Raw genomic sequence first — 22,243 nt, forward strand, 5'->3', positions numbered from 1 at the left:
CGGCGCCGTGCCATGTAGGCCCCTTCAACTGGGGACTGTAGGAGCAAAGCCGATGGATGTAGAGATGCTGGCACGAGAAAGAAAGGTTCGGGCGCACCAGCCTTCAAGGTGCTCCCGTGCACCTGGGCGCACGATTGATGGCCCAGATCAGATGCGTCAACTTTGGATGATGCATTTTTGCGTCTGAACCTTTCTCATGCTGGTCGGGGCCTCCACTTTTAGAAGAGAGGATGGCAGATCTGCTGAAAAATGGCACATGATAAACAAAAAAAAACCACGAAAACGCACTGTCGCCCGTGAATTTGTGCTGCATGTGGAGATTATTTTGCGGAGAGGAGACATGCCTATGGTTCGCGAAAAAAAAAATACTAGGTGATCAGTGATCACGATATACCAAGTCAAGCGCGCAAGGTCAAATTTGATCGCTCACTTAACTGATTAAACTTCTCACAGGTCGCGCCTCGCGACTGCAGTTCTGTTCACGAACGAAAAAGCTCATGCCTTCCGCGACCAAGTCGTCTGGGTCTACCTACTTGAATTGAACGGCGATCCAACCTCCAGGAGACCTACCTGGAGCTGAGCGCGAGCCGAACCACCGGAGTACCGGACGATCTAGAAACAACAACAACAAAAAAAAAACAAGCAGCGAGCGAGGTTCACTCGTGCTTCATACTTTCATCATGTGACCATGATGGAAGCCTGGGAGTCAATTTGTGTCAGCGGAAACCTGCACGGCCCATTTATTGGTGGCGCAGTCCAAAGTTCAAGCGACGGCAAAACTGGCGGAAGTCAAGCTGGCGTGTTTTGTCCCGCTCCGTCGCGAAGAACACGTACGCGATGCGCGGCGGCCCGCCACAACGAGAACTTTTGTGTCTTCGTGCGAAAATCCACCGTATAAGACCGCGCGCGACCCAGAATCCATTCCTCACATCGAACTCCCACACACTTGATTAGTTGATTTCCAGAGCGTCCTCTGCTCTTCCGTTCCACCAGACACTAGTCTCTCCACCCCATGGCGACAGAGACAGCGACCGTAGGGCCGTACAACGCCGCGGCGGCGGCCGGGAAGGAGGATCCGACGAGGCCCCTCGCCGTCGCGTCCCCGACCGTCCACCCGGAGGTGACCGACGGCGCCGGGGACGAGGAGGTCGCGACCACCAGGCGCTGGCGCTCGATGCAGTACCTCCGGAAGCGCCGGTGCGCGATCTGGTGCTGCGGCTGCTGCGCCACCACCGTGGTCCTCCTGGGCATCGCCGCCCTCGTGCTCGCGCTCACCGTGTTCAAGGTCAAGGACCCCGTCCTCACCATGAACCGCGTCACGCTGGAGGGCGTGGACGGCGACCTCGGCACGGAGCGGCACCCGGTGTCCGTGAACGCCACGCTCAGCGCCGACATCTCCATCAAGAACCCCAACGTGGCCTCCTTCCGGTTCGCCCGCAGCGAGACGGACTTCTACTACGCCGGGGAGACGGTCGGCGTGGCGTACGCGCCGGACGGCGAGGTCGGCGCCGACCGCACCGTGCGCATGAACGTTACGCTCGACGTGCTCGCCGACCGCATCTCGCCCAACGTCAACGCCACGGACCTCATCTTCGGCCAGGACTACAACCTCACTAGCTACACGGAGATCACCGGGAGGGTGAACGTGCTCGGCATCTATAAGAGGGACCTCGACATCAAGATGAACTGCTCCATCACGCTGGAGGTGGGGGCCTTCACCACCGTGCAGAGCAAATCCACTAACTGCGTCGCAAATGTCAGCTGATTTCGGTTAGCAGGTCGTTAGCCACCTCTATGGAGATACGCATGTAAATCGTGTCGCTATTAGTTCTGTGCTTTTGCCTTTCTCCTCTCCGGTTCTGTATAAATTATAGACTGTTGTGTAATTACATTTTTGTTAGAGGCGATTGACTGTCATAAACGTCTGTCTTGACGCTCAACGGCTTGTGTTTTTATGTGCTTTTCTGAATTCTGATGAGGGGATACCTGTAAGAGCAGGCCATAATTAATCAGCTTTCACCGGTCGTTTCAAAATTATAAATTATTTTAATTTTTTTAATTTATAGATATTATTATGCACCTAGAAATACAGAAAGTAGTTTCTATCTGCTGCAGGTCCTGTGACACTGACACAGTGGCAGGACGAGAGCAAACCAACTAATCCATCTCTTTGATATCGTCTGTGGTACTTGGTAGGCTAACCACCGTGTTTTCTCGGTGCCTTTTCAGATGTCGCATGTTTTTTTATGATTTTATTGATCTCTATCAAAGACAATGTTGATCATTTACACTCGGAAAGGACAAATGTAAAACACAATAGTGTACTGCCGAGTCCTGGGAACAATGGGGTATTATCTGTCGATCGACCAACTCTGAACGCGGGGCTCGGCTAGTCGAGACATGTCGGAAGTCTAGAGTTATACAAGTTTAAGTTATACAAGTTTGATTGATTTGTTGCTAAAATTTTGGTATGTCAGAGTTTTGTCAAGCTAATTTTTTTACCACCGTTTGATTTGTTATCAAAATTTGACAGCTTCTCCAAATTATCTCACCAAAACATTGGTAAGTTTTTGCCCAAGTTTTGGTTTGCTAAAATTTTTGCATGCCCAAGTTTTGGCAAGGCTCACAGTTCTTCGCATAGCACATATGGCCTTTCCTTTGCGCATTAGTTAATAATAAATATTAAACAACTTTAAATTTTGACTGTGCTTATAATAAGTGTGAACTGATCACTCTCCTTGAGAAGAATTGGATTTTTTTCATTATCTTAAAAAGTAGGCGATTAGTGTAGTCCCTCTATGTCGGGGATAGATCCCCAGTACCTGCAAGGAAGGAAAAAGATGAACTCCTACTATGATTTCTCTATAATCCTACTATGACTCATACCCTATAATCCTACTATGACTCCTACCTTGTAACTGACTAGTAATCCCTCCCGGAGTATATGAAGGAGGGCAGAGGTCCCTAAATCGGTAGGCGAAGACCTTATAGAACCACAATAGAGGACCAAATCCTCAATACCAAACAACACCCAAGCGCACGGCGCAATATACAACACCCCAAATAGGATGTAGGGTATTACGCTACTCTGTCGATCCGAACCTGTATAAATATATGTCTTCTATCATCGCTTTTACAAACAAGTTCCAAGTCCAACAATCCTCTACCAACCAATCTACTACCTCGAGATACCCCTTGGTACGTTGCCGGGTATAAAAAACTGACATCTTGCACGCCAAGTAGGGGTGATCGTCAAAATCATCGAACGAGCTTGAAGGACCTCATCAAGATCAATCTACTCTACAAGATAAGAACGATGTTCTCCCATCCAATAGATGACTCGGTGTGCAACTGCGTCGGAGTCCGAGGCGAAGTCGCTGGACAGGCTAATTCTGAGCTGGCATATGTTCTCGCCGAATTGAATTTGAAACGGAGTGCGGAGTGGAGCAATTCACCTACCGCTGATCGTCTCCAAGTATCAAGATTGATATGGAATAGAATTGGACAACGTCAAGATGGAATCCTACAGGGAATTGATTTCCTTAGTCGAGTCCGAAGCGGAGACTAGCTTTGTTGATCGGAGACGGAAAAGCACGCCAAGCACCAAAATAAAGAAACAGTTGCCATTGTTCCCTGTGATGCTGGAAATCAATGGTGTATTCAGCTATGCGCACACAAAAAAAAGCTACCATAAGGACTTCAGCTTGCGTGGCAATACCAACAAATCTCCGACGATGCGATCGACTACTTCTGCTAGAGCAAGACGTCTATGACGACTCGCTAATGACTACTCGTCTCGACTACAAAATTAGTCGTGGGCGGGTCTCATATCGTCGGCAACTAGTCGGAATCAACTCCGACTAGTCGCCTTCATCAACAACCGTCGCGACTTCATCGACGATCCTTCATGAATCAAGCTAAGTCATTTTTTTAATAATTATTTTTCTCTAGCTTATTTTCAGCATAGTTGGTGAATGCGCTGGTTATTTATTTGTGTATGTCTCTCGATGGGAATTACCCTTTAGAGCTACACTTCGCCGACTACTCTTCGAACATGTTAACCTACAGCCATGGGCTTGGTACACCGAATTACGGAAGCTATCGCGCACGTGTTTGGTGCATTGAGTTTCGGAAGCTCTGCCATAGGCTTGGTACACCAAATTAGGAGGCTCTGCCACGAAGTTTGGTGCACTGAGTGCTGGAGGCTCACAACGGCTATGAAGCGTCCCCACATAAGTAGAGACCAAATGTGATCCAAATTATCAGTCCCAGGAGGCTGATAACACATTTATTCAACAGATAGTTCAGAAACCGTACAACTCCCGAAGGAGCGGGCGGGCAAGCCACACCCAAAGCAAGACTAAAGCGATAACAACACAAATCCAAGTTGCAGTCCAGTCGGACTCCGGGCTGCAATCGGAGCTAAGCGTCAGCGGAAGCATCCTGCAAAAGGGCCAACATCACAGGCAGCGTTGGGTGCAGACGCAACCTCCTACTCGAAGTCCTCGGCGACGAAGTCCGGATCCTCCTCTGAAGTAACAACACAAGGGTGAGTACAAAAGTACTCAGCAAGTCCAACCCCATCCACGGAGGGGGATACAACAGAGTATGCACCAGAATAAACAAGGAATAGGCTATGGTTTATTTGCAGTAAAGCTAAATTTTAGACACATGCAGGGTTCCGTTTCAAAGAAGTTTCATGAAAACATTTTAGTAAACAGTATATCAAGTGGGGTTGATCCTACACAAAGGATCCCAGTTTTATCGCTACCGGACTCCCCGTCCGCCGTAGCGCACGGCACATCTGCCGGACACTTCCAAAATTCCACGCACCCACACACGCAGTAGAATACCAGTCATCCTCAAAAGCTAGTTGTGTGACCGAGCCGTAACTCGTCCAATGCCGTGGACACGGCTACCCGGATAGGTTTTAACTCTGCAGAGGTTGTACACTTTTCCCACAAGTAGGGTACCGTATCGCGATCACCTTAGTGTCGGTACGGATCCTAACAAAGCCATTACCCACCTTAGCCAACACTGACTAGTCAACGCCAGAGCGCTCAAGGGGTTAGCAACCCATCCACGGGGCCGTAACCGGGACCTAAGTCACCAAGAGCTTAGTCCTTTTCCAAGGCCTCCCGTTGCTCACCAGCACACCTGAAGCCTAGCAGTTTAGCTAGTGGGATTTATGCTAAGCCGTTGCCCATACAACGGTCGAGTGGTCGTACGATGATGGAATTAGGCAGGATGACACATCAACTCGGTCCTTAGTCATGACAAGATGGATATCTCCAAAACTGCTCAACCACTGAGGTACGAGCCTATCAACCCGGCGTTCCACACGAGAAACACCCATCCATCTCATCCACCACCTCTCTTTACACCCGAAAACCCAACTCCCCAGTTAAACATACTCACACATTATTTTCCGAGTAAACAGGTGTAGTCATGTTTGAATTTGGATAATGAGTTCCTAAGCGTTCTAGCAGTATTTACCATCTAAACAGAGCAACTCATATTTAGAGGTAAACATGGGACAACAAGGAATAGTCATAACAATCAAGGGGTGGCTATCCAACCATGTCTTGCGATAAAACAATATGCATTTTATAAAACAGGCCAATAGGTTGTGTCTGCAAAACTGGGTATTAAATATGCATCAAAGGGTGAGATTGGACTTGCCGTTCTCAAAGCCTTCCGGGAGCTCCTGCTCGCGGTACTGGTCCTCGGGCTCGGGCTCGCGGTCGAACTCCTCCTCGCGCTCCTCCTCGGGTACTCCGCGATCTACGGCACACACAAACGAGCACACAATAAATAAAAAGGAAAAAAAAAGTTTTACCCGATGAGCTCCGAACAGGAAACATGAACGGAAAATAGGTAGGAAGGGTATTTTCGTGGGATTTTGATATGCCTCGGCGGAAATATATGAGAGGAGGCCGTGGTCGAGTTTGGGGTTAATTGGAGGAAGTTTGGCGCATGAAATGACGGGTTGAAGGAGTATTAGGGGCTTTAAAACGGGGTTTAGGGTTGAATCCGCGAGAACAGGGGCCTATCCGTAATTATTTTTGGAATGGTGGAAGGGCCTATTCGCGAATCAGGGAAACTAGTGGGTTGGATCGTGAGGAGAGGGATTTACCCCTTCTTCTTCCTGGAGGCAACAGAAGGTTGAGAGGAAGATGGTCGTCGGCGTTCTGGTGGTGGGAGTGGAGGAATGTAAGGTGCTCGTGGTGAGGGTGTGGAGGTGGAGGCTCGGCTCTCTCCTTTTATAGGTGGCGCGCGGGCGGGCGAGGGCCGAGGTAATGATGGCGGCCGGACTTTTGACCGGTGGCGTGCCGGAGTGGTGGAGCTCGTGGATGGCGTGGCGGCGTGGTCGACGAGGCCACAGGGGCGGCGACCGGTGACCGGCGACACGACGCGACGCACCGAGCCAAGCGCTAAACGCCAAGGCGCGAGCGGGCGCGGCACGGGCGACGTGACGCGGTGCGGGCGCGGCGGCGGCGCGGCGGACGCGGCGGGCGCGGGCGGCGCGGGCGCGCGGGCGCGCGGCCCGGCGCCTCGGCGCGCGTGCCGCGTGGGCGCCTGGTGCAGTGGCCGGTGGGGGGAGGTTGCCAGGGAAGTAAAAGAGGAGAGAGAAGAAGGGAAAAGGGAGAGGAGGAAGAAAGAGAAGGAAAAAGAGAAGGGAAAGAAAAAGGAAGAAAAAGAAAGAAGGAAGAGAAAGAGAGGGAAGGGAGGGGAAAAAGATGGCGGAAATTGCGGGATTCGTCTGCGCGCGGTGACGGATTTGACGGGCACGCGGTGAAAATTACGGGGAGTGGAAAATGGAGAATTGACGGGCCGGGGCCAGGACGGCGGGTCCGACGGAAGAGAAAGGATTTCCCGGAGCTCGGCGGTCGGAAAAATTTTGGAGAGCGTTTTTAGCGGGCGATTTAACTGGGTGTATTTTATGGGCGTTACAGGCTACACCCTAGTGAGGCACAAATCTTATGCGCAGCAAACACGCGCTCTCCTCGCCAAAAGGTAAGAAAGTCTCAAAGATTACTTTACGCGCAATTGCGTAGGTTTTTGTCGCAATGTCGACTATTTATTTTCACTGTCTTCTCTTAGTGGTCGCTAATCTACTCGAGTAAAACATGCCTTAATTCGTGAAAGCCTTAGATCTTCTATCATGCCTAAACACTAGGACACGAGACAAAGATCTCCGTAGCAGCAGTGCTAGTACGCGTACACGTGACAAAGATCTCACACGTAGTGGAAATGGCTAAATAGGGACTGAGAACCTAAACGTAACAGGCTAACTACTCGGGAAAAATATGGTCGAAACAAGATCATGACACATAACATTTACATTATATTCATCACTGAATAAATTTTATTAATTTCAAATTCTACAAATATGCTACATAATGTATGCATCTCTTTTTGCAGGTCAAGCTTCGGCGACAACTCACCAGGACGCTCAACGTATCTCCAATGGCTTCGCTAGCTCCTAGGCTCAGGGGCTATGCGCCAATTACTACTCGGAATATCTCCAGTGGCTCAGCTAGCTTCCAAGCTTAGGGGCTAAGCGCCAAATGGCTCACATGGCGCATAAGCTCGGAGGTTGGACGTCGCAAAACTACTCAGATAACGACTGGCGTGAAGACTAAAGCTCGCTAGACCCTTGAATTGATTATTTAATCATTCCAAGGCTCGGAGGCTGATCAGCTACACCTAATAGTTGATTTTTTTCAAGATGAAGAAAGAAGATTCAAGATTTCAATGACCCTCAGCTTGATTCTTCGATTCAACCTAAGGCTTGTGGGCTACTCCATATGGAGCGCGACTTCCGCCATCCTCCATATCACAATTCAAAGATGAAGATTATAAAATCAAGATCAAGGATTTGAGCACACCATAGCCTCATGACAGCTTTGAAGATTCAGCTAGATAAAATACTCGAGAACACCAAAACTACTCGATGAGGATCCGAAAAGTACTAAAAGACTGCTACATTCAACTATGAAGCGCTCGGGGGCTTGTCGGGGATAGATCCTCAGTACCGCAAGGAAGGAAGAAGACAGACTCCTACTATGATTCCTCTGTAATCCTACTAGGACTCATACCCTGTAATCCCACTAGGACTCATACCCTGTAAGCAACTAGTAATCCCGCCCCCTGGAGTATATAGAAGAGGGCAGGGGTCCCTAGATCGGTAGGTGAAGACTTCATAGAGCCACAATAGAGGATCAAATCCTCAATACCAAACAACACCCAAGTGCGGGGCACAATATACAACACCCCAAACAGGACGTGGGGTATTACGCTACTTTGGCAGCCCGAACCTGTATATAATATGTCTTGTATCCTCGCTTTTACCATCAAGTTCCAGATCCGATGATCCCACACCAACCAATCTATTACCTCGGGATACTCCTCGGTAGGTTGCCGGGTATAAAACACCGACACCCTGTATTGCTTGCCGAGTGCCGACACCGCTTGCAGTGGCGCCAACACCAGTCTCCTTGCACACCCTTCGCCGCCTCCACAGACAATGACTCTCAATCTCGACTCTTCTAAGGATGGAAGTGTTGTATGGTGACTCAAATACTACTCGGATTAGGACTCAATAGGGGTGTGATATTAGGACCTGTAGTTCTACTAGGATTTGAGCGTTGAATCCTACTAGGTGTAGGACTTCTACTTGCATGTATGAGGGTCTTGGAGGGGACTATATAAACAAGGGGGTGGAGCCTCTAGGAATCAATCAAGTCAAAGGTAAACACCAAGGTCTTATTCAAGGCTTGTGAGAGGCAATTAGGAGCGCTCAAGAGGGATAGGGTAGACAGTTCTATAGCACTAGATTCTTGTATAGGCAAGAATCAAAGGGTCCTAGAGGGTCGAGTAGGGTTGTGAGGGAGCGACAATCACTTATATATTTTGGAGTTGTACTTGAAGAATTTGTGGTCGGTTTCGGCAAAATCTTATTCTCTTATTGTGGTTGCCTCAACGCCGTCATCTAGGTTTTCTACGAGATTCATCTATATTATTCTTGATATGGTGCAAGCTCGTGTCGTATACGCAATATACTTTTTAGATCCGGGTGATGCTGCATATAACGAGGGGTATCAGATTATAACAAGAAGGACATGTCCAATTTGTTTTTAGAAAGACACTTAAAAGGGGCCTCATGTCTATCATTCAGGAAGGAAAACAATTTCACACAGAACGATTTCTAAAAAATAATTAAAAAACTTTATAGTTGCCTTCTTCATTTAATTATTCATTATTCATGCACCGCTCTTGGCTCTCTCTCTCGCACCCGCTAATGGGATCAGTAGTTCGGGAAAATGCGGTGAAGAGCCAAAGGGAATCGTTGCTGTCCACCACGTGCATCTGTCAGCGCTCGGCAATCTTGAGGGTAACCGGTGTTTTACATACATCAAGTCAAGAAATAATGCACATGGGCCCTCATACGGCCCACATTTGTTTTTTGGAATATGGGCCACAGTTGAAATGTTCTAATGGCCTCACGCGAGCCACATACTCCTATGTGTCACTAGTAAGGTTTTTCTAAAAAAAATTGTTTGCAGCAAATAACGCAAAGACATATACAAGAAGACAAACGAAGGGGGTCCTAGAAATGACATAAATCCGGCTGAGAATTATTGTTGCGAGCCACACTTGTTAAAGCGGACCATCGCCAGAGTCGTCTAGTAGTCCTAGCAAAGAAAAAGAAAGGTATCGTCTGTAGCGAGTAAAACAATCTCCTCTTCGCAAAAGGAATCATCACGCATCCGTTGTCTCCCCACCATTAGTTCGTCCTCTCTCAATCCGTCCAGATCGTGGAGCTGGAGATCTGTTCCATATGCTGCAAGAGTACAAGTATCATACGGGCATTACAGTGTACACCCACACTAGAAAACAGCCCTGTGCCGTGCCATGCTGCGATCCAGTATCCATGTGCGCGTGCCCGTGCATGCCATCCAGCACCGTCCTCCCCTGCTGACCTGCTTTCATTGTACATGATGGATGAAGACGCGTATTCCGGAGGTAGCCAATTAGTCATGCATGTCGTACACCGTACGCCTGTACGCTCAGTCGCCTACATCCTCATACTGCTCGCCGTTTCTCCAGCCTGATAATGTCAGCCTTCTGCTCTCCATCCACCACTTTGCTCTTCCCTCCAATGAATGCGGTATCTTCAGCCATTTCTGCCAAGCCGTGCCAGCCACGGCGATATCTCAACACCGGCTGTATGATTAAGCAGCTGTTCATTCAGAAGGTCAGTAGCAAACGCCTAAGGAGTAGCAAACGGCTAACTAAGGAGTAGCAAACAGGAGCCAGCTTGAGGCTGGACTTAACTTACCATTACTTTTTGCGCTCATACTCGTAGGCTAAAAGGGTAAGAAACATATAGTTAAGGATGTCGTTTGAAAAAATATATATATATATACATATATATATATATACATACATACATATATATACATACATACATACATACATATATATATATATATATATATATATATATATATATATATATATATATAGTTAAGGATGTAGTAAGACACAGATGGAGGTAAACAATCACACTGCTCAAGTTAACCGATGAGTGCAAGTTGAAGCATGTAGATTAATGCAACAGAGAATACTTGGATGAACAATTCAGGACTCTCCAGTCAGAACAGATATGCAATCGAAGCAGCTATCTTGATGTAAAAGTAAACCAAAAAGCAGACAATCAATCAACAACTGCATTAACCATGCACCCGAATCAGAAGGTAAGGTAAGTGCATCAGAGAAATCATTTCCAAATGACCAGATAAGTTGAATTCAGAACTTCACGAGCTTCAGTTATCAAGAGGTACCATCTAGAATAGAATTTCAATTTCCAACTGTCAAACTTCTAATGCCTTACAAGCTGGAAGAATAGTTAAAAAAAGAACAATTCTGGAAAACGAGTAAAGACGAACTCATTATCAGGACATTAGGAAGAAGGGAGCAAAAGGGCTCCCCGTTAAAACCTTTTGCAAGTGGGTAGACTAGGGAAATGTATTAAAATTACTGAAAGTGCAAGTCATGAACCTTTGCTTGCCCTTGCTGTTCTAGTTTATAGGCCCTTACATTAACACATCAACCTTTTCAAATTCCTGAGTAAGGCCTACGTGCTATGTGGACCCAGTTGGAGTAAGCCCCGGAGCCCACAAGCAACTTCAAGTTTGTACCACGATACACTGACTTGCCAACAGACGTACAATATGCGACAGCGAAATTGAGGACAGAAATTGAATGTGTACCCGAAAATATTATTGTCTGTCATTATCGCACGGGAACAAAAAAATCAAGCACAATTCTAGTACTCCAGTAGGTAATATCTACAAAAAGATAGGTTTGGTTTCCATATGCTTAATGTGCTTGAAGAAGCATCACTGTATATGTCGTTGTGTGAACAAATGAGTGAAATTCTCAATTAGGAGCAAAATAGTTGGTTGGATCCAAATTTCTTCATCACTATATAAACCTTGAATTTGCCCCTCCGGTACCACAGATGTTTAGCAACATGTATAGAGACCGATCTCTAATTGTGATTGCTTATTCAGAGGCTCAAAGAGTACATTAGTGGTAATTTTTTTACTGTAAAATTAAACTTATGCTCATGTAAATCAATCTACCTAGAACAAATACTCCCCCCATGTTGGCATGCCAACGAAGATAGCAGACAAATCAACATTCGTTTAGCTCATGGGCATTGATGCTCCAGCTCACCAACCACGCGGAGCTAAAAGTCTCCTGGACCCAGAAAATTCCTATACTGATAAAGATTCAAAGAAGAATCCTTTCGCTTAGCTTGGGTACTTGACAATGTCCTCAATGCGAAATGTTTTTTAAAAAAAACGAAATGGAAAGTATTATGAGATCAGGGCATCAGGTAAATGCAAAGGTTCTTCCAAGTCCTCGATAAAAAAGGGATGGACGAAAATACTAGAGCTATGCGTTCCATTCCTCGACACAAGTAGTCATCATACACCAATTTTCTACATTTCATCTGGCCATATAGTTTCAGTAGTAACACAAAGTATAAATCACCAGCAGGTACTCAGAGAAACCAGCGATCTGTATTTACACTATCCCCTGCTCCATCATCTACTTCTACATTACAAAATCTTATCAAGGTAATTGTGATTTCCAAACAATTTTCTAGATATCCTAAAAACAACCCCAGGGCTTCACATCCTCGAAAGTAATAAAAGGATAAAAAAAAAGAAGAAAGGAGTAATGTAGTGACGAGCACAGTGTTGCACCAATGTGGCAATGTCCATCACCTGCGCCTCCGGTCGGCGGCGTAGTGCGAGAGCGGGACGAGCTCCGAGAGCGGCGTCGCGAGCGGCGTGGCGGTGGGCGTCGGTATGGGCGAGGACCTGCAGACGGGGCACGAGCCGCTCCGCCGCAGCCAGGCGTCGAGGCACGCGACGTGGAACCGGTGCCTGCACTCGGGCATCAGGCGCAGCATCTCGCCGTCCCTGTACTCGCTGAGGCAGATGGAGCACATGGCGTCGGCCTCGGCGGCCCTGCTGGAGAACGGCACCTTGGGGTAGGACGCGATGGCGGCCGGGTCGAGCCCGACGGGGCAGCAGGACGCGGCGGCTGCGGAGGAGTAAGCCGCGTCGTCCGGGGACTCGGACCCCTCCGCGACGAAGAGCACGCGCGGGACGGTGATGGAGAGGTGGCCGGAGCTTGAGGCCGTGGTGAAGGCCTCCCCGGCCCAGTAGTCCCCGCCGCCGCGGCGGAAGCAGAGGTAGGAGGCGAGCAGGAGCGAGGCGAGCAGGACGAGGAAGCCGAGCGCGATGGCGATGGAGTAGCCGAGGCCGAGGTTGGAGAGTGAGGAGAGGAGGGACGGCATCGCGGTCGTGCCGGCGGTGACGGAGGCGGCGAGTCCCTGGTGGCGAGGGAGCGGCGGAATGGCATTGGCGGAGCGTGCGCTCGGTGATGGTGGACGCCCGGATCACTAGGGTCGAATCGAGGCCGCGTGGGGTGGGGGCGCAGTGGAGTAAATGTGGGGAAGGTGGCGTGGTGAAGTGGTGATATTTTTCGCTTCCTCTCGCCTTATCGCGGGGCTCAGATCTGTCGGGGGTGGGTGCGCGGCTCGAGCGGCCGCATTTATTGCCGGGGACGAGGGACGGCGGGGAGTAATGGCGCCTTGGCGAAATGGCGGGGATGGGATGCTCTGCTCCGCTGCTCGTGCTCCGCAGCTTGGCTTGGCTCGGCTGCGCTGGGCGATGGGGAAGGAGAACGACTTGGCGCTTGTGGCGTCAGTGGCCGGGTGCGCTACGCGTGGTGTGCAAGGGAAACTTCCGTTGGGGGCCATCCGTTTGACCTTTTTGGGGCGCACTGCTGCTGAGGCGAGCGGCGAACGGCGACAGTGCCAGTTTCGGGAGGATATCCTGTCGCGGTGTCGTCCGATCGACTGACGGTGCTGCATGACCTTTGTTGTCTCAGGTTGTCATGACTATGCCAAACGCGGGAAAATTTCGTTTCAAGCTCGAAGAACCAAGAGTACTCCCGTCGCGGCACAGGACGGCATCATTGCTATTGGCTTGAACCTTGAAAAAAAACGAAGGTTTGAAAGTCACGGCAAAAGTTTTCTCCCGTGCGAGTTGCTGTCGCGTCAGTACAGCGCAAACGTTCACCCCATGTCATGCTTGGATGTTGAAGACGTCAGGCTTCGCTAAAAGGGGAAAAAACGCTTCAAAAAAATGAGAGAGAACGGACTCTTTGTGTAAATAGTAAAATAAAACAAATGAAAAAAAACGCCGTTGCCGGGGATCGAACCCGGGTCGCCCGCGTGACAGGCGGGAATACTCACCACTATACTACAACGACTTCGACGCGAACTCGTATCATGACACGTTAATCTACAATCTTTCATGATTACTGAATGCTGATCAGCGGATATCCGCATCGCTCACACGGTTCCCTCGTTGAGCATCCGCACATCCCAGTGGCATATTCGCAGCTTCCGCTCATGGCTTTTACTACTGGATCGTCATCCTGCTCCGCCCTCATTGCCTCTTTTGCTCTCGCTTTTATCGACCACATCAGCTTATCTCCCAGGATCCAGGCCTCCAGCTGCATGGTTGCATCTGCCGCATCCCGCATGCCCGACTGGAGTTTCCGCCACTGTGGACTCATCACGGCCTCAAGGATGAAGCTCAAAGGGGGCAAATCTTCACTGCTGCTTGCGAGGCTATGACTTGTGACTCTCTGTGAGTAGTGTATTGTTGCTCTCAGTTCTCACTTTGGCCAAGTTGTTCCGTTCTTGAGTTTTACTTGTTTATGGCACTTTTTGTTTCACTGAATTTAGTATAGTACTTTAGTTAGATATGCTCATTTTGCTGAGGTAATTTATATACAGAACTAGCAAAGCTACAATCATGGTTTCAGAGTTCGAGCACTAGACCCGTTCATATCAACAAACCTTAGATTGCCTTCATCATACTTGTAGTGAAGGTGAAGCAATGGTGTACTGATAGTTGACAGCCTAAATCATACAGTTTCAATTGTGCTCTATGAACGAAAATCATGGCAAGTTAATTTGACCTGGTCTAGCATCGGGATGTGCTTGGCAGATTGAAACCTGAACATTTCAGGCCGGAACTCCTGTTGGAACTATCTATCTTTTTTTTCTTTTTCTTTTTCGAGAGGCTGTTGAAGCTTTTTATCTTAGCCGAGTATTTTGTCCCTTCTGGGCTTCGGCCCGCTTGAAAAGTTGGGCCTCGAGGACACCACGAGGTAGTTTGGGCCTAAATCCACATTTTTCTACAAACAATTTTCTAGTCCTTTAGAAGGACAAATAAATTTTAGTAGTATTGATTTTTTGAAAAACAAAACTGGAAAAGGTGGCATTGTAATTTTTCCAACTTCAAACTGTCCATATCGGGTTCTGAATTTTAGAGAAAACAAGGTCCACAATAACTTTATTAGGAACTCTAAACTACATCTATAACTTAATTGTAAAAAGCATAATTTACATAGTTCATATAGATTTTTTCCTGATTCAAGATTCCAACAGCTCCTCAACCAGATTTTTGTGCCACGGATTATAGTACTAAATTTGCTAAAAAGGTGAACTATTTCATAAGAAAATATAGTTCCAATAATTCTGGCCAGAAAAAGGGTATAAACTTTTTAATCTTGAAAAGATGGTGCGTTTGGATGTGAGGTCGAAATGAAGGCACGATATGAGTATGGATTCCAAATATATTTGCCCATTCTAGTGTCAGGTACATGATTTTGATTAACATCTGGAATGTTGTCAAACATACGAGCATGGATTTTAGTCTGACACATGGGTTTAGAGAGGAAAAAGTCCAAATTACTCCTCTCAAATATAGCCAAAGTCTGGATAACCTCTAAAGTATTTTTTCTTGGTTCAATTTACCCTCTAAACTATACTATTTGATTCGATTTACCTCTTAACACAATTTGTATTTTTGTTTCTCCATGCACAAGTGAAGTTCTAAGTTTAAATTTTGCAAGATGATAGCAAACATTGAAAAAAATATATCATAAATTTTTTATCACTATTCTGATAGGGTAGGATATTTAATAATAAAATTTATCCTTGAGATACAAAATTTTATAAAAAATAATGATGACAAATTCTTAAAATATTTTTTAATGTGGGTTATGATGTCCACTACCACTGCAAAGTCTCAAATTAAAATTCAACTTGAGTATGGAGAAACAAGAACGATAAATTGCATTACGGGGTAAGTTAAACGACCAAATAGTATAGTTTAGGAGCTAAATTGAACCAAAAGTAGTTTAGGAGGTTATTTGGACTTTTACTATATTTGAAGGGAGTAATTTATATTTGAAGGGAGTAGTTTGAAATTTTTTCTTTAGGAGATTAGCCAACTATCTCTACAATCCACACACCCTACTCGGTATAGTTTATCCCATGCTCACATCTCTATCATAAACTTAATTAGTTTTGCTCGATAAATGAGAAAAATACAAATTTAGTTTTACAAGCTTGGCCGAGCTTGACCCCGTAGAGATCAAGAGATGACATGCATTGAATTACTTGCGTAACTTTTTGTGCATCGAATCAATCTAAATACCCACCTATAGTTAATATTTTTAATTTTATGGGAACATGACTGGACACTTGCCTTTTGATCTGGATAGTTTTGACCATGCTCCACATCCTATTCAAATTTTTTTTATCATCTTTCGTTTGCAAGAAGCAGAAGCGAGTAATGGAGGATTCGAAAGAGAGTAGTCTAGACTTTCTAAATCCGAAAATAGTTCTATAGTGATATCGTTGTGTTTCATAAACATTAGGAAGAAAATCAGTAATGAAAATTGTATCTTAACGGCGCCAAATAATTTTTCCCCATAGAGGTATATTTATATTTAAAATTTAAATTCGTAGCCAATTCTCGATTGCAAATTACATCAGGCTTTAATTTTGGCCTAGATCAAATTGTTCTTACTTTTTATAGATTTTGGTGTATTTTTTCAATAAATTTGATGAAATTATGTAAGTTTGATTTAATGACACAACTAAACCTCTTACATTCTAGAACGGGTAGAAAAGATCGTCTAGAGCTAGACTTGGATATACTTGTGATGCATTCACCTTTGGAAAAAAGTATATTTTTCATCTCTCAAGTATTGCAAAAGTGTGACATTCATCCCTCATATTTCATGTGGTGTAAATGAACCTCTTAACTAACTAAACTGGTGCATTTACCATCCCCACCTCATATTAACAATTGTTGAGTACCATCTAATGATAGTTTATGCCACGTAATCATCCAATTAATCACTCCTTAGCGATGTAATATGCTCTATATAAAGCATAAAGCCAAAAATCAGTAAATTCTATAAATTGGCTATCCATAAAAAATTTATTCGAAAAATTAACAGAACCAATTCACACCAAACTATTATATCAACATTACATGTGGCTAAGCAAGTAAGCAATGGTTATTAAGATGAGTACATGGCCTAATAAATTGATTTTAGATGACACTAAATCATCATTAAATAAGCTGGGGATGTAAGTACACCGCTTTAGTTTGTTAGGGGTTAGTTTTCATCGAATGAAACTTGAGGGAATATCACACTTTTGTAATATTTTTACCTTTTTTTTTGAAAATCATACATATTTTCTACGCGTATTAATTAAGAATGCGTGAAGCAAAAGGACCCTTGGCCATCAAGTCCCTTTGGTCTTGTCGAATTCAAACCGCGTGACCGCCTTCTAGAAACTTCTTCCCTACCATTTCTTTTCCCAGGTCCCACCAACAGCCTACCAGCCGTTCCGCGCCGACGGATGCCGGCCAAGGGGTCCATCTTGCTACGTGTCACACGTCCCGAAGCTTTCCTCGCGATCTCCACCGTCCTCAGACTTGCTCGGCGGCCCGGCGACGTGGCCGCGCTGAAGACGGCGCCTCCCTGTCCACGACCTTAAACTTAACCCTTAAGCACCAATGCCGCGGCGACCCATTTCCATACCCTCATGCGGTTGTCCACTGCCGCTGGGCCCGGATCTCTACTCGGATCCTTGATTCGCCGTTAAGAGAAGGGGGGGTGGGTGGAAATCTTTTCTGTGGGGACACCTGCTGCCGCGGACAAAACGAGCCAGTATTCAAACGGCATCGGCTCGTATCCACGGCCGCTGCGAATTCAAACGGACGGCGAGGATCGCATCACGTGCCGGATATAAGGGAGACCTGGGCTCGCTACGTACACACACGGCGTCTTTGGGTGAGCGCACCTCGCAGCAAAAGAAAAGGGGAAGAAGAACCAGCCAACAAGCTACAGCTTTTGCGGTTCTTCATCCGAGCAGCGGCGGCAGCGGAGTAGGGGAGAGGAGGGCGGCATGGCTGAGCACAAGGAGGAGCCGGTGCTGGAGTCGGTGATGGACAAGATCTCTGAGAAGTTCCACGGCGCGGACTCGTCGTCGTCGTCTGACTCGGACGACGAGAAGAAGAAGGGGTCCTCGTCCGCGTCGGCGGCGGAGGCCATGAAGGCCAAGATCTACCGTCTCTTCGGACGCGAGAGAGACGTCCACTCCGTCCTCGGCGGCGGAAAGAGTAAGTCCCGCGATTTGTTGTCCCGATTCGCTAGTTTTGTGGCTTAGATCCAATCCGATCTGGTTATATTCGCGCTCGCTTGTGCTTCCCGGACTGTTACTTTTGTTGCTGCGTAGTTCGTCACTTCATTATAAGCTGGTTTATGATTAACTGAAAGGAGTTTGGGTTTCTGGTTTTGGGATCTGTTAGCGTATTTGTTAAGCGTCCGAGGGTTTAGTGTTCGCTCCTGGGCTGTAGCGTTAAGATTTCACTAATTGATTTGATTAGTTATAGCGGTTAAGCGGCGGCGCAGCTTGTCCTTACCCTTAAACCCTTAGATGCTCTGCTCGATCTGGATTTAGAAATGGATCTGGAATGTTTAACCCTTCACTTGTTTGCTGTGGGTGCTTGGACTGATGCGATTATTTGTATAAAAATGCGATTGCAGCTGCTGATCTTGTCCTATGGAGGAACAAGAAGATATCCGGCGGTGTCCTTGCCAGTGCGACAGCCATCTGGCTCCTGTTCGAGGTCATGGAGTACCATCTTCTCACTTTGGTGTGCCACTGCCTCATCCTCTCACTGGCCATCCTCTTCCTGTGGTCCAATGCCTCCACTTTCATCAACAAGTGAGCTTCTGTGATTCTTAATGTTCAAATGAAAGCTGAAACACATCGAATTCATTCTGGACCTGGAGCTGCTGATTGTCATGCCAGGAGCTAATTTTCATGCGATTTTAATTTGTGGTGTTGCTGATTGTCAGGTCTCCACCAAACATTCCTGAGGTGAAAATCTCAGAGGATGTGGCCGTTAACGTTGCACTCTCACTGAGATATGAGATCAACAGGGGCTTCGCTACCTTGAGGGAAATTGGACATGGCCGTGATCTAAAGAAGTTCCTAATCGTATGTTTGTTGTTTCTTTGGAATTTATGTGCCCAGTGTCATGAAATTCTTGGTATTGTGCTGATACACAGTGCTTGTTCTTCTGTTTATTGCAGGTTATTGCAGGTTTCTGGCTTCTTTCAGTCCTTGGTAGCTGCTGCAATTTCCTGACATTGTTTTACATTGGTAATGACTGTGTGCCCTATGCTCCTCAAATATTTCTTAATAGCTTTGATGCAAATTATGAATGAAAATTGTTCTGTTCCCATTGCAGTCTTCGTGGTGCTGTACACTGTGCCAGTACTGTATGAGAAGTATGAGGACAAGGTTGATGCTTTTGGTGAGAAGGCTATGATTGAACTGAAGAAGTACTATGCCATCTTCGATGAGAAGTGCCTATCGAAGATTCCAAAGGGCCCTTTGAAAGATAAGAAGCACTAGATTGGTACTAAGGTTCTCGCTATGAATATGATAAATCACCTTTGGTTTTGGAAGGATGGTTGCTGGTTCAGGTCACTAGTTGATAGTATATATCTGTATGGGCAACTCTAGCATGACTTACTGTTGTGATCTGCTGATATTTGAAGTCGTGTAAGCTGAAAATTGTTGATCTTGTTTTTGGTTTCAACTTTCAGCTATCTGGAAGCTTGAAATATATCACGCTATCTATTAATGTCATGGGAACCTTGTGGTACAACTTTTCTATTGACAAGTGCCTTTTGCTTCTGCTAGGCTAGTGAGGTATGCATATTTCTGTGGGTACACTATGATAATATTTAATCCAGTATGTCATTGTAGTCCATTGTCATGAGTCATGAATATGCATCCAATATGGCAGTGCATCATTGCATACAGGGAAAGTCATTTGAGATTGAAGGTCCCAGCAGAGGCTTGATCTGAAAATATGAGAGCTCTCTAACATTGTAACCTTCATAAATAAATTAAGCCATGTCGTACGATGCTTGAATTTTGCTTTGTATTTCACAGCATCTCATACCATGGCTACAGAGATGGACTGGATGATATTTGTGCAATGTGTGGATTTCATGAGGTTCTGTATTTCTAATCATGGGGGCAATATAAATCTTTATAATAATAGAAGTAGCGGGTATGCTTGCGGTTATGGAAAGATATTTGTGTTTGGACTAATGGCAGCAGCTTTTGCAAATTATTGTTGTGTGCTTTGCTTGTGCTGATTTGAGTTGAAGTTATGTTTTTGTTATATGTGCGGTTTTTAGATGGATTGAACTAATGCAGCTACATGGTTCAGTGTCTTCTGGAATTTGTTTTGGGAGTTTCAACGGTTTTGAAAGTAACATTTCAGTAAAGTGCCATGACTTTTCATTGCTGAATGAGATTATGTGCCTAGTTGGCCTAGGAGCTAAATTCGTTGGTAACTGGCAGTGTATGATACTGTTAACTGTTGGGTGTTTAATGATTTTGCCAGTCATTTCGTGTGGGCGTATGTGTATCATAACATATATTTTCACATGCTATAAAGTATAAGGGGTTGATTGGTTACGTCGTTCAGGTTCAGAATGCCTACGCGGTGAAATTTTCCCATCTAACGCAAGGATCTAGGGTCAGACATTTAGTCTGTGTGGCACCAGTTTTATAGCGTGAGATATGGATTGAGCTAAAAAACTTATCATGCCATGCGAATAACACGGCTGCCTTCCATGTAGCAAATGTTAAAAAGAAAATGATTAGTTGCAGATGCATGCCATCCTTTCTCAGCGCTAGCTGGCAAATCAAAATTCCAGGACTGTTTGAAATAGAAGAGAGGTCTACAGCTCAACCATCCTTACAAATGTTTCGGGCTTATTATGACCTACAGGCTACAGGGATCTCTTGCAATGGAGAATAGCGTCCCTGATGGCACTCTCTTGGCCTAAATCACACAGCTTAACCTTGGCGCTGCTGTACTCGGCACGCTCAGAAGCATCCACTGCCTTCCTCCTCCAGAAGCATCTCACTATCGTCTGGCACAAGGGCACCAAGAACCCGAACGACATCCACCTGTGCTGCTTGCCGCATCTCCCAAGACCAAAAGACGGCAGCCTGAGCTTGCTCGTCCTGAACACGGCGCCCCTCGTGGGCGTCACCGCGCGGCCACCGCGGAGACCGCAAGGCGAAGAGTTCTGCGACGCCGGCCGCGGCGGGGGTAGCCGGTGCCGCCTGCTCGCGGTCGCGGAGGCTACCATCCTCTGTGACGAGTCCAGCGAGAGCGACCGCGTGAGCACCGACTCCCTGCGGCCGGAATCGCCATCGTCCTGGCCTTGCTTTGTGGCAAGTTGGAGTGGAAGGAGCAGGCCGTCGAGGAACATCTGGTCGGCGTCGGCCATCGACTCGGTCTGCTGGGGAAGCGATCGCCGGAAGTCGAAACTCCACGGCGACGCCGACGCAGGGTCCGTTCCGATGAAGCTGGTGATGTCGCCGTGGCCGATGCGCTCCTCGGGGCGCGGCTCTGGTTTGCTGGTCGGCCAGCTGTAGGAGAAGCTGCCGACGTCGGGTAGGGGATGTGAGGTGGTGTGATCCATTAGTGGTTTGGTTCAGAGAGCTCCGTGCTCTGGCCATGCATATGAGAGGAGGAGCTGCTGGCCTGCTGGGGATGTTAAGAAAGGGTTGCGATCACCTATTAGCAGTGCATGGAAGCAACCTTGCTGACATTGCTCGGCCGGGTGGGTCGCTCTCGCGTGACACCATCCACAGCCCCTGAGAATTTATCTGGGTCCCCTTCCTCGGACCGGCAACAAAAGAGGAGGACGTCGCGGCATCGCGCCCCTGCAAGAAGCCACCGGCAGAAAAAGTTGGGCCTCTTGTGAGCGTGCACACTCGAGAGTCGAGACGCGATCATCGATTTGTTTAACGCTGAGAATCCAGACACGTCGATGTTATGCTGACGATTTAAGCTGGGCGGTTAGAAAAAGCAAGATAAAGCAGAGCTTTGACCGACATTGACGTGCTACCTTCTAGAATAGGGCATGTGTGTGTTGACCGACGCTGATGTTCAAATGGCCACTGTTAGGCCCGAGAGGCGATCGAGTGCAAAGCGAAGGCTCTCCGTTTCCGGCGTGGAGCTTTTCTTTGCTCCCGCTCTCGGGTTGCCTGCTTTGGCAAGTAGGCCCTCGGGTACGGACAAATTCACTTTTATTTATACTTAAATCTAAATATATATTATCCAATCCTTACCCTTCCCATTCTCATCCATATCCAATAGATAATTAATTTTGTACTAGATATTATATATCCAATAGATAAATTGTACCCTCCCCATTTCTAATGGGTATA

At 46.8% G+C, this 22,243-nt stretch overlaps 3 protein-coding genes and 2 non-coding genes across 5 annotated transcripts; 3 read left to right on the forward strand and 2 right to left on the reverse strand.

Annotated features, from left to right (window-relative positions):
* Positions 1-788: 788 nt before the first annotated feature.
* LOC117855525 (late embryogenesis abundant protein At1g64065) lies at positions 789-1,940 on the forward strand. Its single transcript, XM_034737903.2, has one exon. The coding sequence runs from the start codon at positions 1,013-1,015 to the stop codon at positions 1,763-1,765; it is 753 nt and encodes a 250-aa protein (XP_034593794.1). The 5' UTR covers positions 789-1,012; the 3' UTR covers positions 1,766-1,940.
* A 9,972-nt stretch (positions 1,941-11,912) lies between these two features.
* LOC117855357 (RING-H2 finger protein ATL67) lies at positions 11,913-13,330 on the reverse strand. Its single transcript, XM_034737692.2, has one exon. It carries the CDS (start codon positions 12,881-12,883, stop codon positions 12,302-12,304), a length of 582 nt encoding a protein of 193 aa, XP_034593583.1. The 5' UTR covers positions 12,884-13,330; the 3' UTR covers positions 11,913-12,301.
* A 461-nt stretch (positions 13,331-13,791) lies between these two features.
* TRNAD-GUC (transfer RNA aspartic acid (anticodon GUC)) lies at positions 13,792-13,863 on the reverse strand. Its single transcript has one exon. It is a non-coding gene; the product is annotated as a tRNA-Asp (tRNA).
* A 3,739-nt stretch (positions 13,864-17,602) lies between these two features.
* LOC117857594 (reticulon-like protein B2) lies at positions 17,603-19,649 on the forward strand. The gene is made up of 5 exons (XM_034740346.2): positions 17,603-18,089; positions 18,517-18,697; positions 18,832-18,973; positions 19,069-19,138; positions 19,227-19,649. Exons 1-5 carry the CDS (start codon positions 17,876-17,878, stop codon positions 19,391-19,393), a joined length of 774 nt encoding a protein of 257 aa, XP_034596237.1. The 5' UTR covers positions 17,603-17,875; the 3' UTR covers positions 19,394-19,649.
* A 172-nt stretch (positions 19,650-19,821) lies between these two features.
* On the forward strand, positions 19,822-19,964 carry LOC117859367 (small nucleolar RNA snoR145). The gene has a single exon (XR_004641166.1). It is a non-coding gene; the product is annotated as a small nucleolar RNA snoR145 (small nucleolar RNA).
* Positions 19,965-22,243: the final 2,279 nt, after the last annotated feature.

This window comes from Setaria viridis, chromosome 5, assembly GCF_005286985.2.
Source record: "Setaria viridis chromosome 5, Setaria_viridis_v4.0, whole genome shotgun sequence".
Classification (NCBI taxonomy): Eukaryota; Viridiplantae; Streptophyta; class Magnoliopsida; order Poales; family Poaceae; genus Setaria; species Setaria viridis.

Bases quoted from the DNA above. Each gene is read 5' to 3' on its own strand.
- LOC117855357 (XM_034737692.2), bottom strand. From the start codon at position 12,883: ATGCCGTCCCTCCTCTCCTCACTCTCCAACCTCGGCCTCGGCTACTCC.
- LOC117857594 (XM_034740346.2), top strand. From the start codon at position 17,876: ATGGCTGAGCACAAGGAGGAGCCGGTGCTGGAGTCGGTGATGGACAAG. The intron at 18,090-18,516 runs GTAAGTCCCGCG...ATGCGATTGCAG, and splicing joins CGTCCTCGGCGGCGGAAAGA to CTGCTGATCTTGTCCTATGG. The intron at 18,698-18,831 runs GTGAGCTTCTGT...GCTGATTGTCAG, and splicing joins GCCTCCACTTTCATCAACAA to GTCTCCACCAAACATTCCTG.
- LOC117855525 (XM_034737903.2), top strand. From the start codon at position 1,013: ATGGCGACAGAGACAGCGACCGTAGGGCCGTACAACGCCGCGGCGGCG.